The sequence below is a fragment of the Danio rerio genome, chromosome 25, assembly GCF_049306965.1.
Source record: "Danio rerio strain Tuebingen ecotype United States chromosome 25, GRCz12tu, whole genome shotgun sequence".
NCBI lineage: Eukaryota > Metazoa > Chordata > Actinopteri > Cypriniformes > Danionidae > Danio > Danio rerio.
The window spans coordinates 4,699,080-4,726,646 of NC_133200.1; the positions used below are offsets into that span (position 1 = coordinate 4,699,080).

Consider the following 27,567-nt stretch of genomic DNA (forward strand, 5'->3'; position numbering starts at 1 on the left):
AAGTTAAACCAAAATTCAAATAAACAATTATATTTTGAATTTAAATCGTTTTTGTTTTGCGTTTACATTAATTTTACATTTGAATAGCCAAAATTACAAGTTTCAGTCTTTTAAATGTGATAAATCGCAATTAATCATGATTAATTTTCAAAAAAAGTGTGATTAGTTAGTTATTTTAATTAGCACTACTAAATACCCTAACTTGCCTAATTAACCCAATTAAGCCTTTAAATGTCACTTTAAGCTGAATACTAGTATATTCAACAATAATTATAATCAAATATTATTTACTGTCATCATGGCAAAGATAAAGGAAATCAGTTATTAGAAATGACTTATCAAAACTATTAAGATTGGAAATGTGTTGAAAAACATCTGCTTTCGTTACACAGAAATTGGGGAAAAGTATATACAGGGGATATACTAATAATTCAGGAGGGCTAATAATTGTATATACAGTAGATTCAGAATGCAGATTTTGTCCTGCCAGCGAAACACATTAACCTGAAACTGAATTGCGAGATACAGAGACAGATACCGAGCGATTGGGTCATCGGCCTGTGTGAGTCTCTGGGTTAAGTGACCAGAGCTAATCATTACCTCTAAATGAGCACATGTTCTTATCAGCTGCTTTACGGGATCGGGTATCAGAGGTACATTCTCTCGCAGCCCCTCCCCCATTTATCGCTCTCTCCATCTCTCCAGGAAGTCGTCTTCACACTCTTTCCTGTCTTCCTGCTGGATGGAGAGAGTCCTAACAGTTTGGACCGTGCTGTCGTCTTTGTGAAAGGCGAACTGCGTGCATGTGTTATTCATGTCTGACATTTACTCCAAACGCTTCGCAGCATGTCGACAGCTCGCGACCAGGAGATCTAAACATTGCAAGCCTCTGGGTCGACGATAAATGGGCTATTCGCACTAGGGATGGGTGATATTAGAGCTGCACGATATTGGAAAAATCTGAAGACCCTGAAAGCTGAAATAATTATTTTAATCAGTCAGCTTAGTTCTCACTAGAATCATTTTTATGTTTAAATAAATATTAAAATAGAAAACAAAATATTCAGTTTTTACTTTAATTTTATTATAATATTCATTCATTCATTTTTCTTCGGCTCAATCTCTTATTTATCAGGGGTCGCCACAGCGGAATGAACCGCAAACTATTCCAGCATATGTTTTACATAGTGAATGCCCTTCCAGTCACAACCCAGCACTGGGAAACAGCCATACAAACTCACAATCATGCACACACTCATGCACTAAGGCCAATTTAATTTATTCAATTTACCTATAGTGCATTTGTTTGGAGTGTGGGGGAAACCGGAGCACCCGGAGGAAACCCATGCAAACACGAGGAGAACATGCAAACTCCACACAGAAATGCCAACTGACCCAGCCGGAGCTCGTACCAGTGACCTTCTTGCTGTGAGGCGACAGCGTTACCCACTGCACATTAATTTAATTTAATTTAATTTAATGTAATTTAATTTAACTTAACTTAACTTAACTTAACTTAACTTAACTTAACTTAACTAACTTAACTTAACTTAACTTAACTTAACTTAACTTAACTTAACTTAACTAACTTAACTTAACTTAACTTAACTTAACTTAACTTAATTTACACATGATGCAGGTTACATTTGCCAAAAGCACATACACAACCCCATATTATGACAGACTCTGGCTTATGGACTTGTTGCTGGAAACAGTCTGGATGATGCTTTTCTTCTTTGGTCCGGAGCACACACCATCCATTTCCCCCCCAAAAATACCTGAAATCTGACCACAGTACACATTTCCACTGTGTGATGGTCCATCCCAGATGCTTTCAATCTCAGAGAAGTCCACAGAACTTTTGGACACTGTTAACATAGGGCTTACTTTTGGCACCGTACAGGTTTCCTTTTTAAAGGATTGCCAAAGTAGTCCTAAGCCCATGTTGTGATATCGCTTATAGATGAATGAGGATTCTTGATGCAGCGCCACCTGAGGGATTCGGAGATCACGGTTATTCAGCTGAAACTCCACGCACTGAAATTGCTCCCTTTAAACCTTTTAATGATGTTCTGCATTGTTGAAGGTGAAATATCCAAATGTCTTCCCCTCTTTCTTTGAGGAACATTATTTTTAAACATTTTCATTATTTTCCCATGTATTTGTTGGCAAACTGGCGATCCTCTGCCCATCTTTGGTCCTAAAGGACTAGACCTTCCTTTGATGCTGCCGAATCATAACTATAATCATTATTTAACCAGTTTAGCGGATTACCAGCCCTAAATTGCTCCTGTGCTTACTTTTTGACACGTGTTGCAGGTCTGAATGACAGGACAGGATGTATATTTACTGATAAAATGAGGCTGACCAGACAAAACATAAAACATTTTGTATTTTAATACATTTAATAAATATAAATTAAGAAACCACTACTTTATAGTGAGCATTTTCCATACTGTCCCGACCTTTTCTGATTTGCGGTTGTACACCAAGTGATGAAGTGTTTCAGGTGTAATTTTGTCTCATTTTACCTGCAAACAAGTCTTAAGATGGTCAACAGTACGAGGTCTTGGTTGTCGCATTTTGAGCTTCAAAATGCGCCACACATTCTCTGTTGGAGACAGGTCAGGACTGCAGACAGGCCAGTCGAGTACCTGTAAGAAGGCAGCATATTGTGCTTTAAAAATTTTCTGTACTTTTTAGCATTAATAGTGCCATCACAGAAGTGCAAGTTACATTTGCCAAGAGCACTGACACAACCCCATATCATGACAGACTCTGGCTTATGCACTTGTTGCTGGAAACAGTCTGGATGATGCTTTTCTTCTTTTGTCCAGAGCACACACCATCCATTTCCCCACCCAAAATACCTGAAATACTAATTCATCTGATCACAGTACACGTTTCCACTGTGTGATGGTCTATCCCAGATGCCTTCAAGCTCAGAGAAGTCCATAGCACTTCGGGACATTGTTAACATAGGGCTTCCTTTTGGCACCGTACAGTTTTTCCTTTTAAAGGATCGCCAAATTATTCCTGAGCCCATGCAGTGATATCGCTTATAGATGAATGAGGATTCTTAATGCAGCGCCACCTGAGGGATTCGGAGATCACGGTTGTTCAGCTGAAACTCCACGCACTGAAATTGCTCCAGATTCTTTAAACCTTTTAATGATGTTCTACATTGTTGAAGGTGAAATATCCAAATGTCTTCCTCTCTTTCTTTGAGGAACATTGTTTTTAAACATTTTCATTATTTTCCCATGTATTTGTTGGCAAACTGGCGATCCTCGGCCCATTTTTGGTCCTAAAGGACTAGACCTTCCTTTGATGCTGCCGAATCATAATTATAATCATTATTTAGCCAGTTTAGCTGATTACTAGCCCTAAATTGCTCCTGTGCTTACTTTTTGGCATGTGTTGCAGGCCTGAATGACAGGACAGGATGTATATTTACAGATAAAATAAGGCTGACCAGACAAAACATAAAATATTTTGTATTTTAATAAATTTAATAAATATAAATTAAGAAACCACTACTTTATAGTGTGCATTTTCCATACTGTCCCGACCTTTTCTGATTTGCAGTTGTACGCCACTCATTAGTGTTCCATATCCAATCCATCACAACTCCCCCCTAAGATTAGTCATCATCACCTGCAATGATTCATTCACATGTTCAGTATCACATTTGATATCACATACGATGGTCACTCTTATCTGGATGGATCGACTAACCAGTGGAAGGACAAAAAGCCATTATGACAAGCTTTAAAAACATTCCTGAAGAAACACACCACCACCCATCTATATGTAACCATTACAACATCATGACATAACATTGTTATCAGCGTTCATAACCAGACCTCAGAAGAACACCATAAACACCGTAAACGCACTAAAACATACTTTTAAAAGACAGTCGCCTTTCATTATGCGCTTTAACCTTGAGCTAAACTTCACAAGTCTGTTAAGTGCTTTTAAACCTTAACCCAGCCATATACTAGTGTGGAAATGCTTGCCTAACATAGATGACTCCCACACAAAAATCAAATATTTAATGTCTCTTAATTGTGTCAGAAGTTCTCGATTTGGAGTTAAACAGCAGCTGAAGTTTGTGTACGAGTAGATCCGAAAGCAAACGTCGAGTGTTTTAGTGAAACCCACAGCGCTGAGCTGATTTATAGCTACGCTGTAAAACAAACAGCGATATGATATGATGTTAAAGGAAGGGTTTACATGTGTCACACAGTCTGACCTTTGACCTCGGATAAAAGAGGCAGGTGAAACGCATATCCAGCTTGTCAGAACATTTCCCGTTCGTGAGTCTGTCAGATCGGAGCATTTCAGCTGGAAATAAACAGATTTGTTTACTATTAAAACCATGGAGATATGTAAAGCAGATTTGTAGAGCGGAAGTTGAATTCGAGTTTGTTGGTTTCGAAAGGTAGGACTGAGAATTTTGAGGTGTTTGACGATTGATTTTGACTGGATCATGTTTTATTTTTTGATTATAATTCTAATGTTTCATCAGTGTTTACGATCGTGTGCATGAAACGTCTCGCGTTCGCGATCTAGACGATCCAAAATGTGGCACTATTCAGGTTTGTTTTTACTTTGAGTGCTTATATCTGCTTCCCTACACACAAATATCTGTTTTTACATGCTGTTGAAGTCTGAATTACTCACCACCCTGTGTACTCCCCCCCCCCAATTTAACCGAAATACAATTTCTTTCAAAACATGTCTAAACATAATAGTTTTAATAACTCATTTCTAATTACTATTTTCTTTTATCTTTGCCATGATGACAGTGCATACTATTTTACTGGATATTTTTCAGGATACTATCAGCTTAAAGTGACATTTAAAGCCTTACGCAGGTTAATTAGGGTTATGCATTATGCAAGTTATTATATAACACTGGTTTGTTCTGTGGACAATCGAAACAAATATTGCTTAAGGGGGCTAATAATATTAACCTTAAAATGGCTTTTAAACAAAACAAAATATAAATCTGCTTTTATTCTTGCCGAAATAAAACAAATGAGAAGAAAAAATATTATAGAAATAATTCCTTGCTCTGTTAAACATCATTTGGGAAATATTAACAATTTTGACTTCAACTGTATGAGCAATTGCAAAGATAAACAATTCAAATAAAGGATGCCTGTGTCTCTGTTTCTTTCAGAACAACGAAAGAAGTACTCGAACTCGAACGTCATCATGCAAGAGACGTCGCAGTACCATGTGCAGGTGAGCGAGATGCTAAATCCTGACTTTTGTTTCTTCTCTTCTAGCTTGTTTATTGGCTAAACCTCTCCGCCGAGAGTTCGGTTTAATATTTAACATGATTCAACTTGATATTATAATAAAGCAATCAGGTCACTTGATCGCCACAGAGATTTGTCAGGGCAGAGTTAACCTCGGTTTGAGCGGAGATAACGCAATCTGCGTCCTGAACTCGACATTAATAGCTAGCGAATTTGATTGAAGCCATGTTTTACCTTAAGGAACCCCTTGGTCATTTACAGAATTGTTAAACAAACACTTTGAGACATTGTGTTGAACTTTCCTTTGGACTGTTTTTCCTCGCTTTCACCCTTCGCTTGAGTAAAGACTACCCGGTGAAGACTATATAGTCTCTCTTATCTCCTTTTCTCGCTTTTAAACACGCATGAAGTTGATAAAACACCCACGCCAGCAGCAGTCATATCAGGTCCCGAATGCTTACACAGGCTTGTGATATCAGAGGCATCGTGCCAGTGTCATCTGAGTTTAGGCACGCAAAATGTTTTTAATAACAGATGCCCTAAATGCCCAAGTGGCTTAGATTTCTTCTCTTTATTTTATTAATTCAATATGTAGGGGGTCTTGAATGTTTGGGGTGTTTTATGGCATTGCTAGTCATTTGCTAGAGTGGTTTTTGATTAATTCTAGGTGGTTGAGTGATTATAAGGGGTTTATAGGGGATTGCTAAGGTATTTGGGTGGTTTTATGAAATGGTTGTTAAGGCACTGGAGTAGTTTAGGAGCATTTATAGGTGATTGGGGTTTTAAAGCATTGCTAGTTGGTTGTTAGGTCATTCGAGTGGTTATAAAGCAATTCTATGGGGTTGATAGGCTGTTTAGGTTGATTGTAGGACATTCTTAGGAGTTGCTAAGGTGTGTAAGGGGTTTTAGGGTACTGATAGTTGGTAACTAGGGTGTTTGAGTAGTGTTAGGGCATTGGTGGGTGGTTTGAGGGTATTAGTATGTGGCTTTGCTGTTTGAGTGGTTTATGGACATTGATTGGTGGTTTCTAGGGTGTTTGAGTGGTTTCTTTGTTTACAAGGATGCTTTGGTGGTTTTAAGACATTGGCCCATTGTTACTATTGCGTTTGAATGGTTTTAGAGCACTGATCGTTAGTTACTAGGGTGTCTAAGTGGTTTTAGGGCATTGGAAGTTAATTACTAGGGTGTTTGAGTGAATTTTGTGCACTGATTGTCAGTCACTAGAGTGTCTGAGTGGATTTATGCCATTGAAAGTTAGTTACTATGGTGTTTCAGTGGTTTTAGGACATTGATTGTTAGTTATTGGGGTGTTTGAGTGATTCTATGGCATTGATTGTTAGTTACTAGGGTATTTGAGTAGTTTTAGGGTATTGATTGTTAGTTACTAGGGTGTTTAAGTGGTTTTAGAGCATTAATTGTTACTTATTAGGGTGTTTGAGTAGTTTTAGGGAATTGATTGTTAGTTACTAGGGTGTTTGAGTGATTTTAGTGCATCGATCTTTAGTTACTGGGGTGTTTTAGTGATTTAAGGGCATTGATCATTGGTCACTAGGGTGTTTGAGTGGTTTTGGTGCATTGATTTTTAGTTTCTAGGGTATTTGAGTTGTTTTAGGGTATTGATCGTTAGTCAGTAGGGTGTGTGAGTGGTTTTAGGGTATTGATCATTAGTTATTAGGGGGTTTGAGTGATTTTAGAGCATCTATCGTTAGTTACTAGGGTGTTCGTGGGGTTTTAGTGTATTGATCGTTAGTCATTAGGGGGTTTGAGTGATTTTAGAGCATCGATCATTAGTTACTAGGGTGTTTGAGTGGCTTTATGCCATTTGTTGTTAGTTACTAGGGTGTTTGAGTGGTTTTAGGGTATTGATTATTAGTTAATAGTGTGTTTAAGTGGTTTTACGGTATTGATTGTTAGTTACTAGGGTGTTTGAGTGGTTTTAGGGTATTGATTGTTAGTTAATATGGTGTTTATGTGGTTTTAGGGTATTGATTGTTAGTTATTAAGGTGTTTGAGTGGTTTTAGGGTATTGATTGTCAGTTACTAGGATGTTTGATTGGTTTTAGGGTATTGATTGTTAGTTACTAGGGTGTTTAAGTGGTTTTAGGGAATTCATTGTTAGTTACTTGGATGTTTGAGTGGTTTTAGGGTATTGATTGTTAATTACTAGGGTGTTTGAGTGGTTTTAGGCCATTGATCCTTAGTTATTAGGGTGATTTGGTTACTAGGGTGTCTTAAGTGTGTTTTATGCTATTGGTAATTGGTTTCTGTGGTGTTTGAGTGGTTTTTGGAAATTGACCTTTGGTTACTAGGGCGTTTAAATGGTTTTAGGGCATTGATAGTTGATTACTAGGGTGTTTGAGTGGTTTCATGGCATTGCTATTTCATTTGGTGGATTTAGGACATTTATGGGTGGCTTTTGGACTTTTTATTGTTGGTTTATATGGTGTTTGAGTGGTTTAAGGGCATTTATTGTTAGTAACTAGGGTGTGTGAGTGGCTTAGGTTATTATAGGTTGGTTATGGTGTTTCAGTTATGGGTTAGAGCAATCATAGTTACAGTTATTGTAGGTCATTGGTAATCGGTTATTATGATGTTTTGGTGATTTAGTGAAATGAGAAGTTGTTCCAGGGTGTTTTAGGCCATTGATAGGTGATTTTTCGTGTTCAAGCTTTTAGGCTTTGATATTCAGTATGCTTTTTTTGGGTCTTTGGGTGGTTTTGGGATATTGAGTATTTGTGCTTTGTGGCATTCCTGGGGGTCCCTAGGGTGTTCGGATGGTTTTAGGACACTGCTAGTTCATCATTATGGTGTTTGCGTGATTTCGCAGTATTTGTAGTTTGGTTAAGAGGGTATTTAAGTGTTTTTAGGGATCACTAGTTGGTTGCTTGGTGTTGATAGTTCGCTATTAAGGTGTATGTGCCAGTTTAGGGCACAGATATGTCTTTGCTATTGTGTTAGGGAGATTGGCAGGTGATTACTAGCATGTTTAAGCTGCTCTATGGCATTACTAAGGGATTACTGCGATGTTTAGGGCACTATTAGTTAGTTGTTAGAGTGCATGGACATTTTTGGGGCTATCAGCTTGGTTAATGGATGGTTTTAAAGCACTGTTAAGTGTTTGCTTGTTTGTTGGCATGGATTTAGGATAATGACACATCAATATATATTTTTTTTGTTTTGCAAATTCCTGATTTCCTATAGGGGGATAAGATTAACCTTAAACATTTGAATCCTTTGTAGTTTTAAGAAAGCCTGTATATTCAGTCTATTGTTGTGTATACTTTCAAAGTCTGTTGCCTCAAGCGTTAGCATTTGTCAAGTTTAGCCAAACGCCTTCATGAAAACCACTGACCTACCCTCTCCTAAACAAATGTTATTTGTGCAAATCCTTCAGCGATCGTCTCATTGCAAGCCGAGCGAGGTAAACTTCCCTTTGTGCAGTCGAAAGTCGGTTGAACTACATCCTGTTCTCATCTTTCGGCCCTCCGGGTAGAGTCTGATCAGATGTGTCAATAAACGTGTATGTGTTTGGATTGTCTGCTTAATCCACAGCAGCCATGGTGAGATCGCCTTGCATTATATAACCGGCGACACGACTTAAGCTGCTTATGAATCATGTATGACGCTTTGAATAATTTGTTCTCTTTGATGGGGAGGGATCACTGTTTGTCACATAGTATTGTGACATGGAAACTCACACCCATCAACACACACACATACACAGAGAGAGAGAGGGAGGTGTGGTTAAAGCGCTGAAGTGGATATAAAAATATTATAAGGCCGTGTGTGCAAACATTACTCACTCCATTGAAATGACTATTAATTCCTTTAAGATGTTGATGCAGAGCAACACCCAACGGCATTTAGAAAGAGACAATATGTCGGTATGTTTAGACCATAATTATTTACTTCTGATTATAACACAAGATCTCTTGGATATGTTAGTACTTGTTCTAAATCCCTTTGCAGTTAAATTAAGAGCAACTCAAATTGTTGATTTAAAAAACCTGTGCAGCAAACAAAAACCGACAAGAAGTGTTGTGTTTGCAACCTCTCATTAAAGGTGAATGTAGAAGAAAATGACAAAAATGAATGAAATTAAAATATTTTTTGCTGGATTTTTTTATTCTCAATATTAATTTACAGTCTGTACAGAATTTATCAAATTCTGGAATAATAATAGGGTGACACAGTGGCGCAGTAGGTAGGTCGCTGGTTCGAACCTCGGCTGGGTCAGATGGCGTTTCTGTGTAGAGTTTGCATGTTCTCCCTCTGCTCTGGTTTCCTCCACAGTCTAAAGACATGAGGTACAGGTGAATTGGGTAGGCTAAATTATTCACAGTGTGTGTGTGGCAATGAGTGTGTATGGATGTTTTCCAGAGATGGGTTGTGGCTGGAAGGGCATCCGCTGCCTAAAACATGCTGGATAAGTTGGCGGTTCATTCCACTGTGGCGACCCCGGATTAATAAAGGGACTAAGCCGACAAGAAAATTAATGAATGCATGGAATAATAATAATAATAATAATAATAATAATAATAATAATAAATAAGTCCCCAAAGCGTGTTGTATATGAGCCTATTATATATATTGCAAACATTTTTTTATTTGTTTATTAAACTTTTCAGATATAACAAAGTATTTTTACAGAGAAATTTAAACAGATATTATTCCCACCCCTACCCTCTACATAAGTTGAAATTACATTTATCATTTGAAGAAAGAAGAAAAAAAATTATTCATGATAATAACAAAATAATAATCAAATAAATAAAAACAATTAAGTAAATAAAAATGAATAAATTATAAAAAATAAAAATTAAATAAATAACTCAAAATGATAAAAAATGAGTCCTCGGATATTTATAATTGCAAACATTTTTGACACTAATATAGTTCTTCTGATTGAATAGTTTTGCATTCAGTATTTAAGTTTTTTGTTTATAATTCACCAAGTATTTTTGACCTAAAGATAAAAACATCTTTTTTTAAAACAAAATTTGACCTACAGATTTGTAATGTAATGTGTATTTATATAGCGCATTTATTGTGTATGGCCATACACCCAAAGCGCTTCACAATCATGAGGGGGGGTCTTTGAACAAAGATCTAAAACAACAAGATCTAAAACAACCTGATTTGAACAAGATCTAAAACAACCTGAACACGACATGTTAATTTACATCTAGGTTGGTGTATAAAGTAATAATTGAACTTTTTCATATATTTTTAAATATATATTAACCAAAATCACTGCAAGTTTTTGTATATCTTCATTTGCTTTTCTATTTAATGCACATATACCTTTAATTTATATGTGAAACCTACATTGCATCTCCATCAGCTAATCTAATGTGTGTTTTCAGCATCTCTCTACGTTCGTCATGGATAAAACGGAGGCCATCGCTACAGTAGACGACGCCATAAAAAAACTGAAGCTGCTGGACTCCAAAGACAAAATCTGGACACAAGAAATGCTGCTGCAGGTGACAGACAAATCCATCAAACTGCTGGACTGCGAGACCAAGGTGAGTCTGATCATGTGTGGGTAAACTGGTTGAAACATATTCAAACAAACATAAAACCCAATCTGACCATGTACATTTTTACATTCCAAGCATCACAATTCAGTCAACTCTTGTTTATTTTGTTTCATGAGAATAGCTGATGGAGTATACACTAACCTGCGCATTATTCAGTCACAAGATGGCGCCAAACAGTCAAAATCGCAAAGCTGAGAGAAACTAAAACAGCTGATGGAATATACACTAACCTGCGCATTATTCAGACACAAGATGGCGCCAAACAGTCAAAATCGCAAAGCTGAGAGAAACTAAAACAGCTGATGGAGTATACACTAACCTGAGCATTATTCAGACACAAGATGGCGCCAAACAGTCAAAAACACAAAGCTGAGAGAAACTAAAACAACTGATGGAGTATACACTAACCTGCGCATTATTCAGTCACAAGATGGTGCCAAACAGTCAAAATCGCAAAGCTGAGAGAAACTAAAACAGCTGATGGAGTATACACTAACCTGAGCATTATTCAGACACAAGATGGCGCCAAACAGTCAAAAACACAAAGCTGACAGAAAAGAAAACAACTGATGGAGTATACACTAACCTGCGCATTATTCAGACACAAGATGGCGCCAAACAGTCAAAAACACAAAGCTGAGAGAAACTAAAACAACTGATGGAGTATACACTAACCTGCGCATTATTCAGTCACAAGATGGTGCCAAACAGTCAAAATCGCAAAGCTGAGAGAAACTAAAACAGCTGATGGAGTATACACTAACCTGCGCATTATTCAGACACAAGATGGCGCCAAACCGTCAAAAACACAAAGCTGAAAGAAACGAAAACAGCTGATGGAGTATACACTAACCTGCGCATTATTCAGTCACAAGATGGCGCCAAACCGTCAAAAACACAAAGCTGAAAGAAACGAAAACAGCTGATGGAGTATACACTAACCTGCGCATTATTCAGTCACAAGATGGCGCCAAACAGGCAAAAACGCAACGCTGACAGAAACGAAAACAGCTGATGGAGTATTCGAGTTTCCAGGATGAACCTGCATTATTTAGAAGTTGTTATCTGGGAATAACATTCATAGGAATGTCCTGACTGACCAATCAGAATCAAGTATTCCACACAGCTGTTTAATTATACTCAAAAACACATACTTTATAACACACACTTGAGATCAAGGAAGTAAGGCAGATCATTTGCATAATACACTCATGCCTGTTGGACAAACTCTGCGGCCCGTGTAATCCAACCCCATCCAGAATAACTAGATTGTGAAGTTGTGTGAAATTAAACTGATTGTGACATCCTTATTCTGGTAATATGCAAGCGTTTCCGTAAGTGCCAACATTGGCAGATCTTTGACCTCATTAATGATATAATCGTCATATCAAAGGTCGTCAGGTTAATTTTTTTCATTATGCGTTTACAGGAATGTTAAATGAGTACGTTTTAATTGATTTAAATTGTATTTGAATGAAAATAAATAAATAAAATAAGAAGCATTAATGTTTATACAGTAAATTGATTTATTAATTTTTTGCAGATTCAGTTTTATGTACGTGTATAAAAAGTTTTTGTGTGCGTGTGTATGTGTGTGTGTGCGTGTGTGTTTATATTACTGAATCTATATATTTACATTTAATACACGCATTAATACATTTTATTCTAGTAAAATGTCACTGTTATTACTGTATGAATGGCAACATTACCAGGGCTTTTATCGCATTACTGATTATAATTATTGTTTTGAGGTCAAAGGTAGTCAGCATTTTTGTTTAATTGTGTTATTGTGTGCTTTGTTGATCTATTATCAATTAATATTATTATTGTTGTAGTACGTGACTGTTTTCATTAGTGCAAACAGATATTTAATCTCATTAGTCATAAACAGTGTTTTTAAAGTCAAAGTTCAGCAGCATGTTTTTGTTTCATATGTATATAAATAAAGTAAAATAATTGAGTTAAATTTAGTAGTTGTTGACAGTTTAATTAAAAAACAACTAATAAATAAAATATGTATATATTATATAATAACAATTTATAATATATATAATATATAATATGGTATTATAATTGTATTTAAAATTTATATATATCTATTTTTAGTCATATTTATAAAAATGTAAAGTAATTTGGTAAAATTTTGTAAATATTGGTTTAAAAACACAAAAATAAATAAATTAAATAAAATACATATAGAATATATAATAGCATATAATTTAGAATATATACAATATATAATATGTTATTTATAATACCATTTAAAATAAAAAGAACAGTTTATATTTTAAAAAATCATTGTAAAATAATTGAGTTAAAGCCTGTAAATGTTGACAGTTGCTTAAAAAACATCATAAATAAATAAAAATATGTATATATTATATCATAACATATAATTTAGAATATATACTATATATAATGTTATTTATAACACTATTTAAAATTTAAATATTTATATATTTAAAAACATTATTGTAAAATAATTTATTTACAATTTGTAAATGTTGATAGTTGCTTAAAAACATAGTACATAGATAAAAATAAAAATTTATCTATTATATAATAACAATTAATATTATATACAATATATAATTTGTTATTTATGATACTATTTAAAGTGTATATATCCATAAATATTTTTTGTCATATTTAAAAAAATGTAAAATAATTTGGTAAAATTTTGTAAATGTTGGTTTAAAAACATAATAAATAAATAAATCAAATAAAATATGTATATATTATATAATAGCATATAATTTAGAATATATACAATGTATAATATGTTATTTATAATACCATTTAAAATAAAAAAACATTTTATATCTAAAAAAATCATTGAAAAATAGGTGAGTTAAAGCCTGTTAATGTTTACAGTTGCTTAAAAAGCATCATAAATGAATAAAAATATATATTATATAATAACATAAACAAGAATATATACAATATATAAAATGTTATTTATAACAATATTTAAAATTTAAATATTTTCATATTTTAAATAGTTATTGTAAAATAATTTATTGAAAATTTTCAAATGTTGATAGTTGCTTAAAATACATAGTACATAAATAAAAAAATGTATCTATTATATAACAACAACTTATAATATATACAATATATAATATATTTATTTTACAATTTAAAAATATAATAATTTAGTTACATTTTGTAAATGCTGACAATTGTTTTAAAAAACATCATAAATAAATAAATAAAATAATATAAAATATGTATATATTATATAATACATACTTTATAATATATACAATATACAGTATAATATGGTATTTATAATACCATTTTAAAAAACCTTATTATTTTTTCAATAGTTCAACAATTCAGTCAATTTTATTTATTTTTTGCTTATTGATGTAATTCATTATTCAGTTATGTACTATATTCATCTTTTAGAAAATGTGATATACACATTTAATCTTACATTTGTTATATAATACACATTTATCTTGAACTACATTTATTGATTTGATTACTTAGATGTCGCGGCGAGCCATTTGGAGTTTGTCTAATTCTCCTGACTTCTTTCTTATCTCTCAGGAAGAGCTTGAAAACTTTCCTCTGGCCACAGTTCATCACTGTCAGACGCTCCTGAACCAGACCAGATATCCTTCAGTTCTTCTGCTCGTCTGTCAGGACAATGAACAACACAAGCCAGACATTCACTTCTTCTACTGCGACGAGGTGGAGGTGAGAAAACAACAGGGGTGGAATATAGACAACCTACAGCTTAAGACTTCAAACACACATAAAAATAAATGTATATATGTTTTTCTAATAATAGGTGTCAGTGTACGTAGTTTGTAGTTAAAAATGTGTTAAAATATATCAAATTTCTATTCAAATTTTACAATTACGTTTCATTAGTTAATCTTTTATTAAATTGTAAAGTGTGACCAGAAATTGAACATATTTTCTACTTTCACTGACACATTTTTTGACAACAACACTAATCAGAACTACAAAAAAATAAAAAAATAAAAAAATAAATATAAATAAATATATAAAAATAAATATATATAAATATAAAAAAAAAAAAAAAAATATATATATATATATATATATATATATATATATATATATATATATATATATATATATATATATATATATATATATATTGGCATTTGAAGTCCTAATGTAACTTAATGAAAACTTAATGTATTTACTAGCATGAACTAATAACAAACAATGTTGTACAGCATTTATTAATCATTGTTTAATGTTTACTAATGCATTATTCAAATCCAAATAACAATTTATTCACTGTAAATTAACTAACAATGAATGACATTTTTCCTCAACTAATGTAAACAAAGATACATAAATATTGAAATAAATGTATTTTTCATTGTTTGCTCATGTTAATAAATCCATTACTAACCTTTTTGTAAAGTTTTACTCAATTTTTGTAAATAAAATACATTTTGTGCCATGGAGCACACTAAAAAAATAGGATGCAAAATATATGTGAGTGGCGCTTTGCAGAAAGCCCTTATAGTATATGGAGCTGATTTGGGTGTGTTCATCCGTTTCATTCACTTTCCGGGGCTGGGCCGCGGGGCAGCCGTCTTAGGAGAGAACCCCAGACTTCCCTCTCCACAGACACTTCCTCTAGTTCCAGCCGAGAGTCATAGTTCCTCCAGCGTGTCCTGGGTCTTCCCCTAGGCATCCCACCGGTGGGACATGCCTGGAACACCTCCGTAGGTAGGCGTCCAGGAGGCATCCATAACAGATACCCAAGCCACCTCAGCTGACTTCTCTCGATGTGGAGCAGCGGCGGCTCTACTCCGAGCTCCTCCCGGGTGTCAGAGCTCCTCACCCTATCCATAACAGTGCGCCCTGCCACCCTTCAAAGGAAACTCATTTTGGCTGATTGGATCCGAGATCTTGTTCTTTCAGTCATTACCCAAAGCTCATGACTATAGGTGAGAATAGGAACGTAGATTGACCGGTAAATCGAGAGCTTTGATTTCGGCTCAGCTCCTTATTTACCAAAACGGGCTGGTACATTGTCCGCATTAATGCTGCCGCTGCACCAATGCGCCTGTCGATCTCACGTTCCATCCTTCCCTCACTCGTGAACAAAACCCCAAGATGCTTGAACTCCTCCACCTGGGGTAAGGACTTTCCTCCAACCTAGAGATTGCAAACCACCTTTTTCTGCAACCCGGGCTCATTGTGGAAACGTAGCCCCGCGGACGTTTCTGGAGACCGCGAAATATGTCCCGGGACGTACGTATTTGAGCAGTTTTTGTTTTCGTGGATCCGCGAGAGGCCGCTGTGCGTGCTTTTTCGCGTCTCAAACGCCTCTCGGGAGCGCGCGCCGTTCGCGCCCGCGCTGTTCTCGCTTGAAAAGCCGCCGGAGGCCGCTGTGGAGCGACCGTCCGTCCGACTGACTGGCTGAACGACTGAACAATCGACTGGCCGGGCGGCCAATCGGCCGACCCAGCCGCCCTCCTCCTCTTTCCCTAAATCCAAGCGACGATTTGCAAAAGCCGTCCATAAAAAAATTTTGACCGCGTTTTCGGATCTTGTCGTGTTCTCGCCCCATTGCAAACTCGTTCTCTTTTATTTTTTGAAATCTGTTTTTCACCTTACCTGATTTCTCGAACCGCTCTTCCCCGGACTCGATCCCGGTCGTCGCCGTGGCCGGCTCCTCCTCCTCCAGGCCTCCGCTCCGCCGACGTAACGCGGCAAGCTAAGCGGACAAGCTGATTTCGGAGGGAAAGCCCTTCACACGGAGGCAAGCCGTCAGCCGGCGAGCGCGAAGAGGAGGAGCGGCGTCACACCGCCCCGTAGTGTTCGTTCGAAAAAAACAAAACGCGGCCATACGTACCTCCGGCCACGTAAATCGCGGCCTCCAGAAACGTCCGCGGGGCTACGTTTCCAAAATGAGCTTGGGTTGTTTTTCTGGTGGAGCACCATGGCCTTGGACTTGGAGGTGCTGATACTCATCCCAGCCGCGTCTCACTTGGCAGCAAACTGCCTCAGTGCATGCTGGAGTTCCATGTTCGATGAATCCAAAAGAACAACATCGTCTGCAAACAAGAGAGATGAAATCCTGTGGTCTCCGAACCGGACCCACTCCAGCCCAAGGCTGAGCTTTGAAATTCTGTCCATAAAAATTATGAACTAAATTGGTGACAAAGGGCGTGTATTATGCAAATTACTTACATCATGCAACTGTTTAGAAGATTTAAAAACTAGAAGAATGAGTTTTAAAACAAGCTCATTTGCATATGCACATGCTGTGAATTAATACTAAAAGAATGATATATATAATATAATAATTAATAAATACAAAAATGACAATAATTATTAGTGAATGAGACCAATTGTTCCTCAGAGCCATTACAATTATAGTTGTTCTCTTCGGTTCTTGTTTTTATTTCTTGTTTTTTTATGTTTTTAAGCGTTTTATTTTTAAATGTCGAGTGCTGGTTATATTTAAAGGTGACCTATTATGCAAAAATCACTGTTATAAGGGGTTTAAACACAGTTGTGTGTCAGCAGTGTGTGAATATAATCAATTATTTTTCATAATCACAGCTCATTAAAAACAGTCTGCAGAAACACTTTGATTAGCATTTTCACTTCATATGTGTCATCAGAGGGGGAAAGCCCCGCCCACTAGTGACCATCTTTCCCCTCATTAGCATAGGACATTAGTCTTGTTTTTGATTCTGCCACTATGGTGACACACAGGCATTTATAGCTCCGCCCTCTTTTGAAAAGAGCACAATCTCATTTGCATTTAAAGCGACAGTCACCAGAACGCCACAAGGATCAAAGCCTAAAAGGAGCAGTTTCAGAGAGTCATAAGACATTATTTGTGAGGTATTTTCAGCTGAATCTTCACACACACACACACTCTAGGGACTTATTTTACAACTTGCAAACAGGGGCATAATAACATGCGTTTGTGTTTTAGGCCGAGATGGTGCACGCTGACATTGATAGCGCTCTGGGAGACAACGCACGTGGCAAGAAGATGCGACCGCAGACGCTAAAGTGAGTCTCTAATACTACCCGAGTGTTTATGACTGATTACTAAATAACTAATTAGTAGCCAGAATGTGTCCTGAATAGACTGTACGTCTATTTACGTCACTGATCTTAAAGACATGTAACCGGATCGGCAGATAGTAAAGGCACAATTACCCTGAGGTTGCTGTGATCTTGTGTATAATAGATGCTCATTTATTTAGGGATGCTGCAGTATCAGCTGTGGGCTTTGGTTACATGCAGACTTGTGTTTTGGAAGCAGTGTGACTTTCTTCCTTGGGAAAAAAAAATAGGGTTAAAAGTTCATCGAAGATAGTAGTATGACAGTCTTTAGCATGCATGTTAGCATCATTACAGACTTACTTGGGTAGCTTAAGTGAAATGCAGCCCAATGAGTGACCTGAAAGATGTCTCACAACTGCTTTAACCTGATCTCAGATCAGTTTTATGAGTCTGTCGATGTTTTAATGAGACATTTGTAAAATTAAAAGGAATAATATTAGTTAAATAGGTTTTAGTTAGCATGTTGCTAAGCTAACAAAGTTTAAAAAAGACCAACATTCATAGCGCATACAAATTTTGAATAAAATTGAAATATTTTGCAATTCATCTTTATTTGTGTAGCGCTTTTACAGTGTAGATTGTGTCAAAGCAGCTTTACATTTATGAAGATTGTGAAGATTATATTTAAAATTGAAACCGTGTCAGTTCAGTTTTCAGAGTTTAAGTTTAGTTCAGTTTCGATTAGTTCAGTTCAGTGTGGTTTGCTGAGAGTCCAAACACTGAAGAGCAAATCCAGCAATGCGCAGCTCTACAAGTCCCAAACTATGCAAGCCAGTGATGACAGCGGGGAGGAAAAAACTTCCCTAATTGGCGAAAGTGAAGGATAAAAACCTCAAGAAAAACCAGGCTCAGTTGGGCATGGCCATTTCTCCTATGGCCAAACGTCTTGTGCAGAGCTGCAGTCTAGGCACCGGAGGCTCGAGAACGCTGGACGTCCAGGATTGTGGAAACCTTGGGATCAGGCCCGGATTGGCTAATCGGGAGGACCGGGAGAATTCCCGGTGGGCCGGTCCGTTTTTTGGCCGCAAGGGCCGGTGTCCCTAGCTCCGGAATCTGTTGCTCTCAGCAGTCACACTTTTTAAATTAATTTATTTATTTACTTGACCACAGTCTTCTTATTAGGGTTAGGGTTGTTGAACATTTAAAGTTCTAAAGCAGCTGTTTTCTCAAAAAAAGACGTGATAGAGTATTAGAAACTGAATTGGAAATGACCTTATTTTAATATAGTCCGTCTTGAACTGAGGTGGGCCGGTCTGAGGCTTGAAACTCCAGGGCTGAAAAAGAGTCCCACTCCGGCCCTGCTTGGGATCATCTCTTCACAGGTCTTGGATCGCTTCAATGGCACTGCATAATCTCTGGATGAGTATCCCTAGGTGGAAATAGAGAATAAAGAGAATAATGAGCGTAGCTGCTGTTTATAGTGTATATAAACGAGATGTGTGGAGCAGAATTATGCATCATACCGCAAACTTATGCACTGTGTATGCTTTATTAAAAAGATAGGTTTTTAATCTAGTTTTGAACTGCGAGAGTGTGTCTGAGCCTCAGACATTATCAGGTAGGCTATTCCAGAATTTAGGAGCCATAAATGAGAAGGCTCAACCTTTTGCATTTTGTACTAGCTGAAGTTTATTAATAGAGGATGCTGGGCAGCCAGCAAACAGAGCATTACAGTAATCCTGTCTAGAAGTCATAAAAGCATGAACTAGCTTTTCTGCATCTGAGATCCCTGCTGATCCCTGCCTAGGCTGGTTGGCTGGTTTTAGCTGGTCGACCAGACTGGTTTTAGAGGGGTTTTGTCCATTTCCAGGCTGGTTTCCAGCCATTTTCTGTCTGGTCTTAGCTGGTCAGGCTGGAAAATGACCAGCTAATTCCAGCCAAAACCAGCTTGACCAGCCTGGTTTAAGCTGGACAAAGCTGGTTTTGGCTGGGCTCCCAGCCTGGCTAGGCTGGTCAAGCTGGTTTTAGCTGGTCATCTTCCAGCCTGACCAGCTAAGACCAGGCTGGAAATGGCTGGAAACCAGCCTGGAAATGGCCGAAACCCCTCTAAAACCAGCCTGGTCGACCAGCTAACACCAGCCAACCAGCCTAGGCTGTTGATTAAGCTGTTTTTTCAATAGGGATGGATAGCATACTTTGGAACTAAGCGATATTTCTCAAATGAAGGAAGGCAGTTTTTGTGACATCGGAGATATGATTTTCAAAAGTTAAATTGCTGTCTAATATGACACCCAGATCTTTTATAGTAGAGCTAATGCTAACTTTGTATCCGTTTAATTGTAGGTCGAGTTGTGAAATCTGCTGTGTACAGGATTTAGGCTCAATAAGTAATAATTCTGTTTTGTCTGAATTTAAGAGAAGAAAATTGTTAGTCATCCAGTCTATACCATCTTTAATACACTCAGTTAGCTTATTTAGTTCAGACATCTCATCAGGTTTAGTTGAAATATATAGTTGAGTATCATCTGCATAGCAGTGAAAGCGGATCCCATGTCTGTCCATTAATTTTCACAAACTGGTAACAGTCAGCTAAGTATGACTTAAACGATTGTAGAGCCTGTCCCTGGACAGGCTGTAGCCTGTAGCATTTAAGCGGTCTATGAGGATATTGTGGTCAATGGTGTCAAATGCAGCACTAAGATCCAGTAATACTAGCAACGAGATGCACCCTCGGTCAGCAGCTAATGCAGTTTCTGTACTGTGATGAGGCCTGAAACCTGACTGAAACACGTCAAAAACATTGTTCATCTGCAGAAAGGAGCATGATTGATCAGAAACAGCTTTTTCTAGTATTTTCTTTCTAGCTGAAGGAAAACTATTGAATAAATGAGTTTAGTTTAAGTTGGTTGCTAGAAGTAAGCATGGTTTAAGGACACTTCAACTTTGTTTTAAGCTTGCTTAGAGAAATTTGATTGGTTGTCTGCCTTTGCTAGGTGTTTTGCTAATCAGTTTTGGTAGGTTTGCTAGGTTTATAGTCAATCACTACTGGATAAGGATTTTAATTGCCTTCTTTTTTATTGGGTTTTTTTCGACTGGACTAAAATTATCTTTCTATGAAGAACCTTGATGTCAAAACAGCACCAAAAACATGTCAAAAACCATGTCAAATATGCAAGTCAATGTCATTTGAATGTAATATTGGAGTCAATAAACACTTCCTGTAATCAGGTTTTGATGATTTTTGATAAACAAAACTGCTAAATCGAAGCCAAATAGACGCATGTCTCTTCTGTCTCGTCTTTAAAAATTTCTCATTTTCTTTTCTGCTTTTTTGTTTTCCTCTTGTCTGTTCTGAAACCTGTCGCCCGATTATGGCAAACATCAAACTGTAGTGAAGCCTGGCTATAGAGTTTAGTTGCAGCCCTGCTCTGAACACACATACCTGTGGTTTCCAAATAGGCCAGAAGGACTAGATTAGCTGGATCAGGTGCATTTAATTAAAGCTGAAGCTGAACTCGTCAAGGCTGTGACCCGCTAGGAACTAAGTTTGACACCTCTGCATTAAGTGATTGCCTTCTAATTAAACAAAGCTTATAATTGGGTCATAACTCACTAACTATTTGGGTATTTTTAGGAAGTTTCTAGGAGGTTTTCTTCTAGGTAGGGGATCACCAAATTTGTTCCTGGAGGTCCAGTGGCCTGGAGATTTTTGCCCTAACTCTAATCAAACACACCTGAACAAGCTAATCAAGGTCTTACTAGGTATACTTAAAACACCCAGGCAGGTGTGTTGAGGCAAGTTGGAGCTAAACCCTGCCGGGCACCGGACCTCCAGGAACTAGATTGGTGACCCCTGTTCTAGGTGGTTGCTGGGTTTATTAAGGTTAAGGTTAGGGTTAGGTTCAGCTATTTAATTAAGGTTAAAGCTGAACTCTTTAGCCCTGTTATGCTCTAGAACAGGGGGTGTCCAAACTCGGTCCTGGAGGGATGGTGTCCTGCATAGTTTAACTCCAACTTCCTCTAATACACCTGCCTGGAAGTCTAGTATACCTAGAAAGAACTTAATTAGCTGGTTCAGAAGTGTTTATTTGGGTTAAAACTAAAATACGCAGGACACTGACCCTCCAGGGCCGAGTTTGGACACCCCTGCTCTGGAAACTATGCGAAACACACCTGCATTTAGATATTGCCTTCACCCTACTTGTTTTTAATTAAACAAAGATTATAATATGGTCGCAATCAAGGTTGTTATATGCAGTTGCTAGGAGGTGTTTGCACTTAGATGTTTGCTATGGGGTTTAAGGGGTTATTAGGATAATTCAAGTGGTTTTTTTCTTATGTGTTTAATTAATTTTAGGCCTTTGGTAGTATGGTTGTCTTTATGGAAAGCTTTATGCTTTTCAATATTTAATGAATTCTATTTTTTTGATCAAGGTTTCCACATTCACCATCATTTACTTTACAGAGCAGGTAGTGTTAGGCCATTTCTTTGTGGTTGATGAGTGGTTTAAAGCAAAATGTGTGGTGGTTTCTGGTGTGTTTTACTAGTTTTAGGGCACTGCTAAGTGATTCATGTTTCTCAAATTCTTCCCCAATCTAGGCTTGTCATAATGCATTAAATAATTATCTTCTCAAATCATTAATGGTAAGAATGCAAAGCTTATAATTTGGTAAAAATTAGCTTAATGTTATGCTAGTTTAAGCCATTGCCAGGGTGTTGCCACTTCATTTTAAAGGGCCAGCTCTCCCTCATTTTGTTATAAAGAATTGGATTTTGAAATATACTGGTTAATGGTACTCATTGACTTCCATAGTAGGAGAAAACATCACCATGGAAGTCAGTTTATACCATCAATCAGCATTTTTTAAAGTATTGTCTTTTGCGTTTAACAGAAGAAAGAAACTCAAATATATTTTGAGCAAGTGAAGGGTGAGTAAATGATGACAGAGGGGATTTTTTTTGGATGAACTACCACTTAAATAAGAGTAAACACAGCATAACCACACTTTTTTCGATGTACCAAAAACATTTCCTAAAGATTTAGAATAAAGAAATATGAAAAAATACTTATTTTTAAAATACAAATTTATTACATTATATATCATTAGAAAAAAAATAGGAATCTGTAAAGTTACATGTCAACTTACACTAACCCTAACCCCAACCCTAACAGTCTCTTTATAATCTCATGAGAATTAGTTGGCATGTAGATGCAAGGTAACTTAAATTCAACAAACAGACCATCAAAATAAAATGTGACCCAAATCTGACTGTCCTTCGTGTGCATGCGCATCATGAAGTAGCTGTGGTTAAAGTCGCAGAAGTTTATCATAACACTTATATCATTCATTTTCTTGTCGGCTTAATCGCTTTATTAACCCGGGGTCGCCACAGCGGAATGAACCACCAACTTATCCAGAAAGTTTTTACGCAGCGGATGCCCTTCCAGCCACAACCCATCTCTGGGAAACATCCACACACACATTCACACACACACTCATACACTACAGACAATTTAGCCTACCCAATTCAGCTGTATTGCATGTCTTTGGAGTGTAGGGGAAACCAGAACACCCGGAGGAAACCCACGCAAAGGCAGGGAGAACATGCAAACTCCACACAGAAACGCCAACTGAGCCGAGGATCAAACCAGTGACCCTCTTGCTGTGAGGCAACAGCACTACCTACTGCGCCACTGCCTCGCCCCTATATTGATCTTTTATTCCGCAATTGACAGCAAGAACAAACATAGAAACGTTGTCTGGTTGACAAGCAGCACCTCATTATGTTCAAAAGAATTTTAAACGCCAAATGGGAAGAATTTATTCCCCATTTTGATATACTTTAATAGGTAGTGTAATCTACACAGCATTAAGTGCAGTGTGTGCAGGGGCCGACTTAGGGTGCTTTCACACCTGTGAATCGATTCAGTTGTTCCGAAACAGAGATTACAATTGTTACATTGTTGCTCTTTGCTCTTGGAGCGGTTCGCTTTCACACTGCAAAGTTTCTAATCGGACCAAAAGAGCTAAAACAAGTCACGTGCGAGTAAACTCTCCTCACATTGGTCAGAGTGTCAGGGTTTATTTTGCAGCGTCCCGCTCAGCTGTCAGGAGAGGTGGTGGTTTGATGGTGATTGACAGGGTGCGCGCTCGCGGCGTGTCTGAGGAGAGACACTGTGGGGAGGGGTGAGAAGGGTGCGCGACGTAGCCTATTTGATGACCGGGAGTGAGACGCGAGATTACCGGGAGATCATCACTCGTTTGCGGGCATCCGGAGACTCGCGAAACTGCCCGCCCTACTCATAATTCTCTCTTCATATAGCCGTAAGCCTATTACATATCCATAAAACACTGTGATATAACCGCGCTCGGATCGGATCGCTTTCTCACTGCAATCGAACCGCTCCAGGGTTCGTTTCAATCGAGCCGAGACCACCTCATTCAAGCGTTCTCGGAGCGATTACTTTGGCGCGGAACAGAGCGCGATTGCCCTGTTCACATATGCCAAACGAACCGCGCTAACTGGGCAATCGAGACACGTTCCGAAACAAAAGTGTAGGTGTGAAAGCACCCTTAGTGATTTGGGGGCCCTAAGCAATTCCAGGTATGGGCCCTAGCATTTTTGAAAAATATATATATAATTATAAAAAATATATATATATAAATATTTAAAGCACATTTTGAGTAACATTTATCTTTCTAATGTAAAAATTTAAAACAATAAATTCACAAAAAAAAAAAAAAAAGAAAAGATTTTTTAAAAGATTTTAGCTTTAACTTGCCTTAACACACCTGCAAGGATGTTTCTAGAAAGCCTAAGAGCTTAATTAGCTAGCCCAGGTGTGTCTGATTGGGTTTAGAACTAAACTTTGCAGGACACCGGCCTGTATTGTTGTGGTTCTGTGACTGCTACGTTAGTTGCTGTATTATGAAAAGATAGACAGTTAAAGTAGCTAGGTTAATTTAAAAAAAAACAAACAAACAAAAAAAAAACATATATATATATATATATATATATATATATATATATATATATATATATATATATATATATATATTTTGCATGTTCTCCCTGCCTTTGCGTGGGTTTCCTCCGAGTGTTCCGGTTTCCCCCACAGTCCAAAGACATGCTATACAGGTGAATTAGGTAGGCTAAATTGTCTGTAGTGTATGAGTGTGTGTGTGTGTGTGTGTGTGTGTGTGTGCGTGTGTGTGAATGTTTCCCATATAAAAAATATATAAATCTAATATTTTGGGATTGTTTGTGTGTGCATTTGGGTGGGTTTTGGGCAACTTTTGGGCTGGAAAAAGTCAGCTATATCTGGCAACACTGGTTGCGGCAGACTTTTGGAACAGCTCTCAAATATTGATAGTGTATCGATAGTGTAAATATTGACCAACACATTCCCTGTTTTTCTCCTCTACATCAGGTTGAACCAAGAAAAAATGAAACACCAACGAGAAAGCATCATCCCGCCCTCCGAGCCAAGTCCTGGCCCTGGGGTCAAAGGTCGAGTAGCAGCAACAGACATGAAAGGTACCACACACACACACATAAACACACTAAAACATTACATTGCGTTGATCCTAAATCCTCAAGTGTTTTTGTCTTAGATGAATTGTCAATGCAGGACCCCGAGTCCAACATGAAACTGGCCCAGCGGATCGAGAAGGATGTGGTGAGTTTGGTGTCACCGCGTAACATCGGATATCTGCGCACACACACCTGAAACACACTCAACCATTGAGTGTATCAGATTAGTGGTTACATCAGCCCAGATGCTGTAACGCTGTATCTCAGGCTGTGTGTTTTCACTCTGTGTGTGTGTGTGTGTGTGCGTGTGTGTGTGTGTGTGTGTGTGTGTGTGTCATTCAGCAAATCCTGAACTGCTCTCTTGACGACATTGAGATCTTCGTTGCACGTCTTCATAAAGCGGCAGAGGCTTTTGCACAACTCAACCAGCGCAACAGGAGCAAGAAAAACAAGAAGAGAGGACCGGCAGGTACATGCCTTTTGTCTAAATCACTTAAACTCGTTTAATCATTGCATAAAGTTCTGGTTAGCATGCTAGTTTTTATATCTGGTGTCATTTGAAGAGTGTTTTGTGATTATGTTTACTTGCCATGACCATGTTTGGCAGGGGCGGACTGGGACTAAAAATCAGCCCTGGCACTGTAGCCACATCAGCCCACATTATCACACCGACACAGCCCCATACACAGACACGCACATTCACTACTTTTATTGGTGTACAGATGGTAAAATAATATAAGCACTACCATATGTAATAGATATTTAATAGATATTTATTTTGTGTTTGGACTTGTGAGGGAAACCAGGAGGAAAACCACACAAACATTCAAACTCCACACAGAAACACCAAATGACCCAGCCGAGGCTCAAACCATTGACCTTTTTGCTGTGAGTCGGCAGTGCTACCCATTGTGCTGCCCTCTTTTGAGACTATTTCAGTTAATTTTATGCATTTGGCAGCGTCTGATTTTAGAGCAATTTTTAAGTTTCTCTGAGTTTTTTGACACCGCCTTTCCTTTTTTCACGGTCCATCTCTGACAATTAGCTTGTGTTGCACCTAATGTTTGTTTGACATTCTTGCCAGATTTTGATTATGTCTGCGTAACCTCTGATTGGGTCAGCCCATCTCGAAACCAGCTGGCCATTACCGATTGGGCCAATGCTTAACATTTATTATTATTATTACTATTATCATCATCATTATCATCATCATCATAGTATTCACCTCTTGCAAGAAACAAAAACTGCCTGTATGTAAAATGAATACTTATAAAAAGAAAATTTAATAAAAAATAGCATACCGACCCACATTTTAAAAAACATGGTCCAGCCCTTCTAGCATTTGCCAGAATTGCCAGATGGCCAGTCCGCCCCTGATGTTTGGTCTTTGTTTATCTGGCAGCCATGCTAATTCTGGAGTGGGATTTTACATTTAGAATTGTTTTAAGCATGAGTTTTCATAATGATCTGGTAAACCTGCACATGCTAATGAGGATTATTTGTGTGGAATGAGTGACTAAAATTGGTGCCGTGACCCAGTTTGGAGGTTTAGGGGGATGAGTGTAACGGAGCTTGTTAGAAGTGGTTAAAATTTCACTCCCATGGTCAATAGAGGCTGTGGTATTTCCCATCCTCAATTTCCCTTGCTAAAATGCAGCGGTTTTAGCATCCGTGTTAATGACTGCCATGGCAAACTAGTCCTCGGAGTATCTCTAACCTGAGGAGTTACATGTAGGAAAATATTACATGTGTAAATAGATTTATATGCCCAGCTAAACAAACAGGATTCTCATGTAGACATCATGTGTGTGTGTGTTTGTGTGTGTGTTTCAGAGGGAATGCTAACTCTACGAGCTAAGCCTCCATCAGAAGCCGAGTTTGTCGACTGTCTACAGAAGCTGAAACTGTCTTTCAACCTGCTGGTGGGTTATTAATGGTCCCTCGTTCATCCGAAAAAGAAAATGATCTCATCATCCACTCTGATTCGAAACCTTTATGAGTTTCTTCTGTCGAACACAAAAGTGTACTATGGAAGTTGATTTAAAACAGGAGTGTCCAAACTCAGTCCTGGAGGGCCGGTGTCCTGCAAAGTTTAGTTCCAACCCCAATCAGACACACCTGGGCTAGCTTATCAAGCTCTTACTAGGCTTTCTAGAAACTAGTGGGGGGCAAAGCGAGGCTTCATGAA

General features: G+C 37.6%; 1 protein-coding gene across 13 annotated transcripts in view; it reads left to right on the forward strand.

Moving 5' to 3' along the window:
• eps8l2 (EPS8 signaling adaptor L2) overlaps positions 1–27,567 on the forward strand; it is a 118,551-nt gene that overhangs the window by 72,519 nt on the left and 18,465 nt on the right. For 11 of the 13 annotated variants that reach the window (XM_073942564.1, XM_073942571.1, XM_073942562.1 and 8 more), the window contains 8 exons: positions 5,192–5,256; positions 10,640–10,801; positions 14,372–14,521; positions 17,766–17,845; positions 25,276–25,382; positions 25,460–25,524; positions 25,722–25,848; positions 27,213–27,301. In XM_073942564.1, coding sequence (XP_073798665.1) covers positions 5,192–5,256; positions 10,640–10,801; positions 14,372–14,521; positions 17,766–17,845; positions 25,276–25,382; positions 25,460–25,524; positions 25,722–25,848; positions 27,213–27,301 — 845 coding nt within the window. Of the gene's footprint in view, positions 1–4,000; positions 4,448–4,534; positions 4,605–5,165; positions 5,257–10,639; positions 10,802–14,371; positions 14,522–17,765; positions 17,846–25,275; positions 25,383–25,459; positions 25,525–25,721; positions 25,849–27,212; positions 27,302–27,567 lie in introns of those variants that run through there. The other 2 variants (XM_021470594.3, XM_073942572.1) reach the window with 2 other exon arrangements.